This window comes from Peromyscus californicus, unplaced genomic scaffold (genome assembly GCF_007827085.1).
Source record: "Peromyscus californicus insignis strain IS unplaced genomic scaffold, ASM782708v3 Scaffold_3__1_contigs__length_106647218, whole genome shotgun sequence".
Lineage (NCBI taxonomy): Eukaryota > Metazoa > Chordata > Mammalia > Rodentia > Cricetidae > Peromyscus > Peromyscus californicus.
In genome coordinates, this window is record NW_026294551.1 from 42809220 (window position 1) to 42822468 (window position 13249).

General features: G+C 41.4%; 1 protein-coding gene across 2 annotated transcripts in view; it reads right to left on the reverse strand.

Moving 5' to 3' along the window:
• The window catches only part of Suz12 (SUZ12 polycomb repressive complex 2 subunit), a 48617-nt gene extending 38426 nt beyond the window's left edge, over positions 1 to 10191 (reverse strand). The window contains exons 1-4 of one of the 2 annotated variants that reach the window (XM_052756874.1): positions 9688 to 10191; positions 7664 to 7710; positions 7518 to 7582; positions 834 to 902 (exon numbers count right to left, since the gene is read on the reverse strand). In XM_052756874.1, the coding sequence (XP_052612834.1) occupies positions 834 to 902; positions 7518 to 7582; positions 7664 to 7710; positions 9688 to 10000 (494 nt within the window). In that variant the 5' untranslated portion in view covers positions 10001 to 10191. The remainder of the gene's footprint in view (positions 1 to 833; positions 903 to 7517; positions 7583 to 7663; positions 7711 to 9687) is intronic. The other variant, XM_052756875.1, reaches the window with a different exon arrangement.
• Positions 10192 to 13249: the final 3058 nt, after the last annotated feature.

A 13249-nucleotide genomic window follows, 5' to 3' on the forward strand; every position in this document is an offset into this window, starting at 1 on the left:
TTTGCCACCATGCCCAGCTAAAATTATGAATATTTTGTACTAAAAGATAAATAAGGAGATAGAAAACGGGGATTCCTCTTTCATATTTAAGGGTAATTACTTAGAGCAGTGGTTCTCAACCTTTGGGTTTCAACCCTTTCACAGCAGTCACCTAAGACCACTGGAAAACACAGATGTTTACATTAAGATTCATACCTGGGCCAGGTGGTGGTGGTGTGCACCTTTAATCCCAGCACTTGGGAGGCAGAGGCAGGCGGATCTCTGTGACTTTGAAGCCAGCTTAGTCTACAGAGCGAGTTCTAGGACAGCCAGGACTACAAGAGAAACTCTGTCTCAAAAAGCACAAAAAATAAAAAAAAAAATCTTAACAGTAGTAAAATTATAGTTATGAAATAGCAAGGAAAATAATTTTATGGTTGAGGGTCACCATAATACAAGGAACTATATTAAAGGCTTCCTAAAGCATTAGGAAGGTTGAGAACCACTGACTTAGGGGAAACACAATAACTTCAAAACACCTAACACAAAGTATGTATACCATAAATTCTGGTTGCCAAATCTCCGTAGTAGGATTAAGACCAAGCCTAAATTAAAATGCCAGAAATTGGTAAGAGATAAACAATGACATGTCCTAGAAAACAGTTTCTAACATTAGAGATGGTCAGTCAGTCAGTCTTGAGAAATCTCTGCCAGACATGCTACAGAAATTAATTCCTGACTCATACATGTACCTAGAGCAACTGATTCTAAGGTTTCTTTAAACTCCTAACAGTCACTCTAATTGTCTCTTTCCTCAAGTGTATCACTTAATGTAAACTGACAGATTATCTTACCTATGAGATTCTTGCTCTCCTTTCATTTTCTCTACTTTTGATAACATATCATCAACTTTAAATGTTTTCCTGGAAAAAACAGATAAACATAATAATCACTTCTCAACTGGGGAAAATACAAAATTATACTGTAATAAGCAAAGTAGAAATTCAATTTTGATTATTTCAAGATAAACTAGATGGCTAGTTCATAACAATGCACACACTATTGAAACAATTTTTTATAATATAGTAGACACTCCTTCAAGTTCAACTGTAAATGTTATTTTTCATGAAACCTCCTATAATTATCTCCAAGTCATGAGTAATTGTCCTTACCCATGGCATTTAATTTTACTTATTTTTAAAGTCTCCTACATGTAAAACCTCTCTTAAGAATTTTATTTCTAATAGTCTGTAAGTTCCTGAAGGGCAGTGATTACTTTTTGTAATAAGGCCTTAATTTTTTTTTTTTTTCCAAGACAGGATTTCTCTGTTTTGGAGCCTGTCCTGGAACACTCTCTGTAGATCAGGCTGGCCTTGAACTCACACAGATCCACCTGGCTCTGCCTCCCAAGTGCTGGCCTTAATCTTTTTTTTTTTTTTTTTTTTTGGTTTTTTCGAGACAGGGTTTCTCTGTGTAGCTTTGCGCCTTTCCTGGGACTCACTTGGTAGCCCAGGCTGGCCTCGAACTCACAGAGATCCGCCTGGCTCTGCCTCCCGAGTGCTGGGATGGCCTTAATCTTAATAGGTATTTTAAGTGCCTATCAAGTTGAGCCAAGCAAATGCAAAGTAAGCATATTTTTGGAACATCTTTTTTTTTTTTTTTTTTTTTAAGAGACGGGTTTCTCTCTGGTTATCCTGGAACTCTTGAACTCAAGAGATCTGTCTCTGCCTCCCAGTGCTAAGTTTAAAGGCGTGTGCCACTACGCCTTGTTAGAACATTCATTATCTATTAAGCAACCTAACAAATATATACCAGCTCCATGGTTATTCTTTTTTATCTTTTTTGAAATAGTGTCTCACTCTGTAGCCCAAGCTAGACTTGAACTCAGGATAACCCTCCTACCTCAGCTGCTCAAATCCTGGGATTACAGTATGAACCATCACACCAGACTATAAAAAACATAACTGAAAACCATAAAACATCCTCAAAAGTTACTGGCAAATTTTCAGCTGAATGATATGCTACAACAAAAAGATTAAATAGCAGAAACCAGTAACAATAAAGTTAGGGCACATTCCATTCAATCATAAAATTATGTATGCACCTTTAACCTGACACTTAATTCTTTGGGTTTGTTTTGTTTTTTTGAGACATGGTTTCTCTGTGTAACAGTCTTAGCTGTCCTGGAACTCACAGAGATCCGCCTGCCTCTGCCTCCCAAATGCTGGAAGTAAAGGCTTGCCCTACCACTGCCCAGCTACACTTGATATTCCGAGGGCCTCGCGCTTGTACGCTTGTACACTTGATTCTCGATAGAGGGCCTTGTTATACAGCTTGAGCTGGCCTAACACTTATTATGTAAGTTTGAGCTGGCCTCAAACACAAGGCAATTCTTAGTCTTGAGGACTGGGTTACAGGCATACCTCACCACACCTGGCTTAACCTGCTTAAGAAAAAACAAAAAAAAAGCTTAAATAAAATCTTCCAAAGCAGCCGGGCGGTGGTGGCGCACGCCTTTAATCCCAGCACTCGGGAGGCAGAGCCAGGCGGATCTCTGTGAGTTCGAGGCCAGCCTGGTCTCCAAAGCGAGTTCCAGGAAAGGCGCAAAGCTACACAGAGAAACCCTGTCTCGAAGAAAAAAAAAAAAAAAAAAAAATCTTCCAAAGCAATGAAAGTTGAATGGATTACAAAACATGCCTCATCTTAGTTCTCAAAGTGAGCTATGTTCTAGAGATAGAAGTTAAAAATGAAACTTCCAGTAATTTGTTAATCAGAAACAAATGTTTCTCTTTATACAGAGATATTTTCAAAATCAGGACTTAAAAAACTCAATGTAGTCCACATTCAGTTATAGTTTTTTTTTTTTTAAAGATTTATTTATTTATTATATACACAGAAGAGGGCGCCAGATCTCATTATAGATGGTTGTGAGCCACCATGTGGGTGCTGGGAATTGAACTCAGGACCTCGGGAAGAGCAGTCGGTGCTCTTAACCTCTGAGCCATCTCTCCAACCCCAGTTATAGTTTTTAAAAAAAGATTTATTGATGTATTTGATGTATGAGTACTCTATTTGCATGTATGCCTGCATGACAGAAGAGGGCACCAGACAGAAGAGGACATCAGATCCCACTATAGATGGTTGTAAGTAAGCATCATGTGGTTTCGGAGAACTGAACTCAGGTCCTCTGGAAGAGCAGCCAGTACTCTTAACCACTGACCCATTTCTCCAGTACCTTAGTTATTTTTTTAATACTTATGTGTAGATAATAGAAATTACAGACATACAGAAGGCTTATTCTTTAAAAACAACCCCCCCCTTCAAATAGGCTTTTGACAAGTAGCCAAAAACTTGAGATTCTCCCTTCCGTGCCCTTCAATACCTTATACTACAAACAGGTACCATTGGGTCAGGCCAAATACTCAACTACTCTAATAAAAAGTATCTAAAGGAAAGTGCTAGTAAGAACACATTACAGTAAAACACTGATAGAACAGTATTAAGTGTCTGTATTTTAGGTGAACAAGAACATTCTCCATTAATGAAAGATTATTTTTTTTAAATCTCTATCTCTAGAATAACAAAAAAAAATCAATTTTAAAGTTTTATCATAGAGCCTAGTAGTAGTTTAGAAAAAAGTCTATTTTCAAACTACAAATAAGAGAATCTACAAATAAAAGAAGAAAACAGAAGGATCGTTTAGGCTAATTACAAAGAACTGTTCAGTATAATATTAAAGGAAGTTTTTTTTAATTACTGGAAATATTTAATAGTAATTTTTCTATAACTAAGAAAAAATTTTAATTTTATCTGCAGAAAGAAAGGTACGACTGAAAAAATCCAAGCGTTTCTTCCAACACTGAGTTTCATGTAGGCGAAACCAATAGAACTGAACAGTAGCAAATGTTTCAAATAGGTAAGAACAATCCAGCCTTTCACAGAGAAAAAGGAAGCAACCATAGAAAAACAGCACCTCTCCAAGTACTTCTTTAGAAAAGCAACATCATACTACAGGTGAGATTAACAAATAAAATGGAACCATAAGGTCACCAGTAAATAGAATGATTAAAATCACACGAACTTTGGGGTGTGGGGGAGGAGACGTACTGGGAGGGTTCAGAATAACGTAAAAGATATCTAAGAAAATAGATCAAGGGCCAGGCGGTGGTGGCACACGCCTTTAATCCCAGCACTCGGGAGGCAGAGGCAGGCGAATCTTTGTGAGTTAGAGGCCAGCCTGGTCTACAGAGCGAGATCCAGAAAAGGCGCAAAGCTACACAGAGAAACCCTATCTCGAAAAACCAAAAAAACAAAAAAAAAAAACAAAAAAAAAAAAAAGAAAATAGATCAAATAAAAAGGCCTTTCTTGAGTCAGGTGTGTAGTTGCATGCCTGTATCATAGTACCCTAGAATCTGAGGCAGGAGGATTATAACTTCTAGCACCAGCTTGGGATACACTGTGAAATCACTTCCCAAAATGAATGAACGCACAAACAAAAGCATTTACCTCATCTTTAACCCTACTATGTCATAGTAGGGTAAGCCTACAGTATTTGAATAAAAACTTAAAATCTATGAAGACAGACCGAAGTCTGAGTCTAACAAATATACCAGAATTAATATCATAACCGATGGCATGACTTCAAAGAGAGTAATATGGGCTAAAGATGTAGCTAAGAGGTAACAGCATTTGTCTAGAATGCCTCAAATCTTGTATTCAATTCCCAACAGTACCCTTCCCCACAAAATACTGTTATACTAATAGTACATATTATACATAAATGCAAATGTAGATATTTACTGTGCAACAAAAACCTTCAGTCACTGATGGCAAAGACCACTCATCTAAAGGTCCTATTCCTAAAGTCCTAAAATCAGATGTAACAAGAGAATTAAGTAATCCCTATGTATTTTGTGAGAAAATAATCTAAATGAGATTTAAATGTTTCTACGCTAGTAAATTTGCTTCAAAATCTCCCAAAGACAGTTCTTAAAATCCAAAGGGTGATAATCAGAAAACTGGTTTCATTATTACCATAATGAGACAGAATCTCATTATGTAGTCTTGGCTATCCTGGAACTTGCTATGTAGACCAGGCTTGCCTTAAACTCACAGAAACCTACCTGCCTCTGCCATTCCAAGTGCTAGGATTAAAGGCATATGCCAACCATGCCCAGCACAACCAAACTTTTTTTTTTTTTTTTTTTTTTTTGGTTTTTCGAGACAGGGTTTCTCTGTGTAGCTTTGCGCCTTTCCTGGAACTCACTTGGTAGCCCAGGCTGGCCTTGAACTCACAGAGATCCGCCTGGCTCTGCCTCCCGAGTGCTGGGATTAAAGGCGTGCGCCACCACCGCCCGGCCCAAACTTTTTTTTTAAAGATTTATTTATTTATTATGTATACAGTGTTCTGCCTGCACACATTCCTGCAGGCCAGAAGAGGGCACCAGATCTCACTACAGATGGTTGTGAGCCACCACGTGGTTGCTGGGAATTGAACTCAGGACCGCTGGAAGAGCAGCCTCTTAACCTCTGAGCCATCTCTCCAGCCCACAACCAAACTTTTTATGCTGTCTCTATTGGCACATAATACATCCCATGAGACAGTCTAATAAGAAAACATCATGAAAATGATGTGTATTCAATCTACTTATAAATTAATCCAAATTTAGGTTTTTGTTTTTTGTTTTTTTTTTTCCTAGACAGGGTTTCTCTGTGTAGTTTTGGTGCCTGTCCTGGATCTCGCTCTGAAGACCAGGCTGGCCTCAACCTCACAGAGATCCGCCTGGCTCTGCCTCCTGAGTGCTGGGATTAAAGGCATGTGCCGCCACTGCCTGGCCAAATTGAGTTTTTAAGAACTTTATCACTTTTAAAATCAAAACCAGGTCATATCCTAAATAACTATACTAAAAAACTTTAATAAAAAAAGTTAAGTTCACAAAGTCCTACGGAATGAATCAAGAATAATGGAACTACAGACCACAATCAAATCTGGTTTACTGTTTTTGTATAAGCCCACAGGCCAAGAATGGGTAAATAGCTGATATGATGATAGAAACAGACTGTGAATCCTTAAAATTAAGTAAGTTTTTTACTCGCCAAAACCAAAAAGGATTCTATATTTCTATTAGGCTTGTTTACAAAACAGTGTACATTGTACCCTTATATAGACAATTTCATTTATAAACACTTTTCTCTTTATATTAACTACCTAGAAAATATTCTTTTGTTTGTTTGTTTTTTGGAGACAGGTTTTCTCTGTGTAGCTTTGAAGCCTGTCCTGGAACTCGATCCGTAGAACAGACTGGCCTTGAACTCACAGAGATCCGCCTGTACCTGCCTCTGCCTCCTCCTCTGCTGGGATTAAAGGCATGCGCCAACACAGCCAGGCAACCTAGATAATATTCTTGATTTTGTCTTCTGGCCACAGGACCCTAAAATACTTACTATTCCTTTAACAGAAAAATTTGGTGAATCTTGGCACATATCAAATAATGTAGCAGACAGACAAAAAGTAGACAATCTAATTCTGTTGCCTAATTTCTTATCTTCTTCCTAGTTATGAGCGCTTAGCAACTTTTATCTATTAAATGCAATTCATTTCTCTTACATTTCAATTATTTGTAGTAAACTATGATGCATTTACGAAACTATATCTTGCCCTAGAAATGCCTTCACAGTAACCAAGATTTTCCCAAGCAGTTTTTTTTTTTCCTTTTTCTTTCTTTTTTTTTTGGTTTTTCGAGACCTGTTTAGTTTCTAATGTATTGAAGTAGCTGAATGGTTTCATTAAGTCAAGACTATTAAAATAGATAGGTATGGTGGGTGGCTCATACCTATAATCCCAGTACTAGGACGGAGGCTGAGGCAGAATAGTCACAAGTTTGGGGCCAGTCTAGGTTATGTAGCGAGTTATCAGGCCATGTCTACCTAACAAGACCCTGACTCAACAGACAAACAGTAAGACTATATAGATATGAAAAGTTTAATGGAAGGTCTTTCTTTTCAATTGAAAGTTGTTCATTTTGATATACTTAACAGGTAGATCTTGCACATAAATCAAGAAACTTGACTTCCGTTATTACCTTTACTAAATATCACACAAAGTTCCTACAGTAAAAATAAGTTCTATACAACATACCCAGGTTCTGCTTTAAGACCAGATGATCAAAACATCTTATTTTTAGAGACCCTTCTATAAACTTCCAAAGTATCAAAGACAGTCATCCTGAGCCCTTAAGGAATCATTTAAGTCCTAGCAACCAAACTTGAAAATAACTAACAGCAAAGAGTAAAAAATAAGAGTCAGTAAAATCACTTCACTAAATAATTTCTATTAGAGAAAAAAACTAATTATAAAAATGATACTTTTAAAAGATGATTCCAAATTCAACTGGTTGCTCTTTCAATTTTCATAATATTTAACTAGAACTTTTATGACAAATTTTTTTAAGAACTCTCTCCTGAAAATCTCTCCCCTACTCTAAGATAAAACTTTCTAGTAGTTCAATCAGCTCGAAATAAGATTCATAAAATGTACCTTTTGATGCTTGTTCTGGAGTTTCGATGAGACATGTAAGTAAGAGTTCTGTGCAAAAATATTGGCTATAAAAAATTAAAAATATTAAAATTACAGATGAAGTTATAAGAATGAAATAATATTGGTGAATTTCATTGACTACTTACTGCTATAAGATTTCGTGTTCGAAGAAATCTATAGATCTGTGTTGGTTCTGGGTAACAGGAAACAAAATCCAAACATTATCTTTTTAATGAACTTGTCAGTAAACCATCAGCCCAGTCCATGCAACCCACACTATAACCAGCACAAAATAATCTTCTTTGTGGAAATAGTGTACTACTTGTTTATATCCAGGAAATTAGTAAGCACTAAAGGTCATTCAGTAGTCTATAGCATAAAATCCTCTTCCCTCCCCCTGCCACCCTGTCTCCCTAGATACAATTTACAATTTCAAACTAACCCTAAGGTAGCCGACATTACCGTGCAGAAGCAAAGAACAGTAAATTCATTTGATGACTTACTCCATTCCCTCCTCCAAAGTACCTTGAGATAGCTCTATTCCACAAAAACTTATTAAAGCCAAACACGATGAAAATTTCATTCTAACTGGCCATTACAAAAACTTGTAGTAACTAGCCAAAATTAAATAAAACTCTTTCCAAACATTCTAATACAGGTATGATCAAAATCAGTATAAAATTCACTATATTTTAAACTCATAACTGATAGGTTCCCAGAACAATCTTTTTCATACTTAAATTTTAGATTTTTATAAAATACAGGTTAAAGTTAAAAATATATTTTCATACCTCCATTCCAGTGATATTAGTGAGCTATCCGAATCACATTTCTTTAAAGAGTATTAATCTAATTATGACTACCTAAATTAATAAGTATATTAACAACTTAAACGTCCAGAAACTGAAATCAGTATCAGGAAAAAAAATAAGACCTATTTTTTAATGAGAAATAATTTCTCGCAGGTGGACTCCTCTGAAAACAATTAGTTAAAACCTTCCTAGAGGATTGATTTTCTCCTAACATTTACAAAGTTTTCAATTTCCACTTAATCTCCAGTTTAGTTTTAGTTTCAAATTAAACTAAAAGGAGATGAGATATTTTAGAAGAGGTACAAACAAGCGTGTTTATTTTTATGACTGTCCTTCAGTTCTGTTTCCACTTAAAAGCTTTTCAGATTTTTTAAAAAGTATATTAAGCAAAAGAATAATGATCTCTGAAGCAGGTTCAATATGTCTCAATAAAAATCGAAATTATTTGTATTAAATTCCAATTATAATTTCATGAAGCACTAATGAGAATGAAGAACAGTATTAAACAATGTAAAACGTCTTTCCAAGCACAGCTGATACCATGCCCATAACATATGCCACGGTAATATTGTAAAAAAAAAGACATTCGACGGTAAAGCTGAGTTTATTCAAGTTGCCGTAAAATACTTAGCTAGAAGACTGCCCAAAAGCGAAGCAAAACAACCAAGATAGAATATCTATTAAGTAGAAATTTTATTTGTAGTCATAATGTTGTTTAGAAATTCTATTGTTTGTTCCCAGACACTGTGCTCCCCTTTCCAAGTAAGTCATAGTTTCGCCCTCCACGCATCTTTTAAAACAGAAAACTGAGATAAGAAAATGCTCTGGAATTAAGACACAGTTCCGAGGTTATCCCCGGAGAAGACGCTTGCCCATTCTGTGTCAGTCTACGTATCCATAAAATGGGCGGATAGGTTTGAAAGGCTTAAGGCTTCCAAAGGTGCCGTGTTCACCCGCAGCCCAAGGGGGTGCGAAGGCATTTCGGACCAATGACAATTTCCCCGGCTTTACGGCACTCGCGCCCGCACAGGATGCATCTTGTCCCCCCCGAAGCCTACAACTGGAACCCCGGTACTTGTAGAGTAGGGAAGGCATAAAAGAAAACACGAACTCGTCTCGGGCTCTGACTGCATTCATTTCAACCGTCACGTCCTCACCTAAAAGGCTGCTCTGAACGTGGGGGCCCCCGGGGCGAACCTTCCGGGGCGTCAAGGACCTGCCCCGGACCCCGGGCGGTCCCCCTCATTCCTCCCTCCACTCCCAAACCAAGCGCACTCTCCGAACGCCCCGGCGGAGTGCCCCGTGCCCCGAACGCTCGAGAGGGGCAATCGTCCTCTCGAAGCCTCTCTCTCACTCACTCTCAAAGGCCTGGAGGAAAAGCTCGTGGTCAGCCTGGACGTGCTCCATTTTCGGCTTCTTCACCGGTAACACCGCGGCCCCCGTCGCCGCCGCCGCCGCCGCCGAGGAGGAGGAGGAGGAGGCCGAGTAACTGCCGCCGCCGCCGCCGCCGCCGCCACAGCCCCCGCCGCCGGATTTGCCGCCCGAAGCCGTCGCCGCCGCCGCCGCCGCCGCCACCGCCGCCGCCGCCGAAGCCCCGAAGCCGCCTCCCCCGGACCCCGCGCTGGGCCCCGAGCCGCCCCCTCCCCCACCGCCGTGCTTCTGAGGCGCCATCGCGGTTCCTGCCTCCTCCCCCCGCCAGCTACCCGCCGGGCGGCCCCGGAGAGTGAGCGCCCGCTACACCAACCGCTCGCCCCAGCAGGCTCCGGCGGACCGAGGGGGGAAGGAGGAGAGAGGGGAGGAGAGGGGAAGGGAAGGGAGGAGGAGAGGAGGGAAGGAGGGAGGAGAGAGAAAAAAAAAAAAAAAAAAAAGTGTCTCCTCCGAGCCCCGCTCCGCTTCGGAGGCCGCTCACCCTACCCTGGCCTCGCTCCGCCCACTTCCCCGCCCGGCGCGCTGATTGGCCGACGGGAGCGCGCGCCGCCCGGCCGCCCAGCCCGTTGGCCCGCAGAGTCCCCCGTCAGTCACGCGGAGGCGCTTCTCGCGGAGGCGCGGCTTGGTTGGCCCGTGCGCGCTGCCGACCGCGGGCCCGGCCGCCTCTTTGAACTGAATTCGCGGGAAAATTAGGGGTCGGAGCGGCCTTCCTGCTGGTCCCGGTGCATTGTGGGCAGAGGGGGACTCGGGAGCGGAGTCGAGAGCCGTTTCTCGCCTGGAGAGCGTCGTCAAGTCGCCGCCCCCAGGAGGTTAGAAGACCCCCCCTGAGGAGAGGCGGGTGTCTGAGGAGCCCAGGGCGAAGGGGCCTTGGAAAGGAGCTGAGACCCTCGGCCGATCCCCAGACTGTGTGGTCTTTAGGAAGTGGCCGGCCCCGGGCTGGATGTGTGCTCACAGTCCCCTGCTCAGCGGAGGCGGCAGGGAACCGGAGCCCCTGTCCCCTCGCCGCCACGTGCCCCCAGTCACCCGTGCCCGAAGTCCACGAGCGCAGCCACAGGCTTGTCTCGGCGGCCGGCTCGCTCCACGAAAGGGAGCGATCTGTTCTGTGGCGGTGTGTCTCAAGAAATAAGGAGACCCTTTTTTTTTTTTTTAAGGTTGCTGGGAGGCTTCAGGATCCTTCCTGATTAAGATTGTGGTTTCTCCACGTGATGCGAGCGAAGTAGATACTAATTTTCTCCTCCAAGACGAAGTGGGGACACTTCTTGAGACTTCATTTGTGCTGTCAAAAGCTTGTGAGGGAGCCCGTGTTTGGAGCGGCTTGCTTGGAAAGTTGGATGCACAGGCCCGACTAAGTCTTGCAGTACAAATTGGCTTACAGTTGAGTTAATACTCTGAACGACTTGAATTTCAAGTTGGACAAAATCAGCAGCCAATATTTTCAAATTTAAAAAGATGTATTTTATGTGTGTGACTGTGCCTTCATGTAAGTCAATACCATGACTATGTGCTGCCCTTGCGGGCCAAAAGAGGACGTTGGATTCCCTGGAACTGGAGTTACAGATGGTTGTGAGCCTCCAAGTGGGTGCTGGGAATCGAACCTAGGTCTTCTGAAAGAGCAGCCAGGGCTCTTAAGTGCAGAGTCATTTGTCCAGCCCCAGCCTATATATAGATATATAGACCAGCTCCCACATTTATTTACCCCAGGGACTCTTGAGAAATGAGGAATAAGAGACTTGGGTAGAAATAAAGAGGGGAGAGAAACAAATAGAAACGCAAGATAGCCTCAGGTGGGCCTGGATCCTTATCCACCAGAACTTTATTCCAAAGGGCTATTCATAACAATGCCAAGGGGAGGGGCAAAAGACCTCCCCCTTGCTAGAAACAGCCAAGTGTAGACCCTTCCAAACACCTGGTACTCGGCCCCATGGTCCAATCAACCTCTTATGCAGTCCTGCTGGGTCCAGCCACTAGGAAACCTCGGTGGGCTCCAACAATGTGTGTGTGTGTGTACACATATATTATACACACATACACACACACACACACACACACACACACACACACACACACACACACACACATATATATGGTTTTCCGAGACGGTGTTTCTCTATGTAGTTTTGGTTGCCTGTGCTTTGTCTCGCTCTGTAGAACAGGCTGGCCTCAAACTCACAGAGCTCCAGCTGCCTCTGCCTCCCGAGTGCTAGGATTGAAGGTGTGTGCCATCACCGCCCTGCCCAGCCTATATTTTATACTCAGACAAAACTTTAGAATGCTCTCAGGTCTTTATACTAGTCTATGTATTTAAAAATATTTCCCCTGCAAAATAGGTGATATAGAACTTTTTCTTTAGAAAAAAGTACATCTTGGGGTTGGGGATGTAGCTCAGTGGTAGAGTGCTTGCCTAGCAAGCACAAGGCCCAGGGTTCGGTCCTCAGCCCTGAAAAAAAAAAAAGAAAAAGAAAAGAAAAAAGTACATCTCTGATTAATGCCATCCCACTGAGATTTCTGAAGTTTTAGCTTCCCATCTTTTGCTTTATAGTGTTGGGAAATTCAGTCAGAGTCTGGATAATTAAATCACTCTAAGCAAATCCCAAAATACCGAGTTACAAACTCGAGTGCTAATTTAACTAGCCATAAATATGACTGTCAAAATGCTACCTCTTCATCGTTTGTCAGGGTTCTGTTGTAGGGTAGGAAAGGACGCAGGGACAGATACAGTCAAATAACCAAGTGAAAGATTATCATGAATCTTTGATGAAAAGAGAAATGGACCTGAGGGATTTGGGGTATTCTTAAAGGAAATGGTAGTATCAGGCATTGATGTGATGGTATACATCTGAGCTAACCAACGTTGATCGTTCAGAAGCCAGCTATCCATGAGAGAGGTGCTGTTGATAGGTTCTCACTTTTACATTCTTTATCTAGAGATAAAGATTCTTTATTTGGATCATTTTTGTGACATGGTCATCTTTTTTTCTTTTTTTTTTTTTTTTTTGGTTTTTCGAGGCACGGTTTCTCTGTGTAGCTTTGCGCCTTTCCTGGAACTCACTTGGTAGCCCAGGCTGGCCTCGAACTCACAGAGATCCGCCTGGCTCTGCCTCCCGAGGACATGGTCATCTTAATCAGATAGGTAAAGCATTTACAGACCACCTCCAGGCTGGTCTTGACTGTGGCTGACTTTTTGTTACTTGGGATGTAAGCGTTTTTTGAGGTTTGTGATGCCAACTCACAGTCAATGATGCGGATGTTTAAGTCCCCTTCCAAACAATGAACCTGGGTTGCTCTCTAAACGTTACATTTGTTTGTTTTCCCTTCATGCCATCTCTGTGACTGAATGTAAACGACTGAAATCAAAGACCATGCTCCGTTTCTCTTCCATGTCTGTAAGGAGAGAATAGTAATTGTTTCATCACTTGCAACTGTCAATATGCTTTTATAGATACTCACTTTTTCATAATGATCCTCTGACGCTGGCATTATTTCCATTTTACA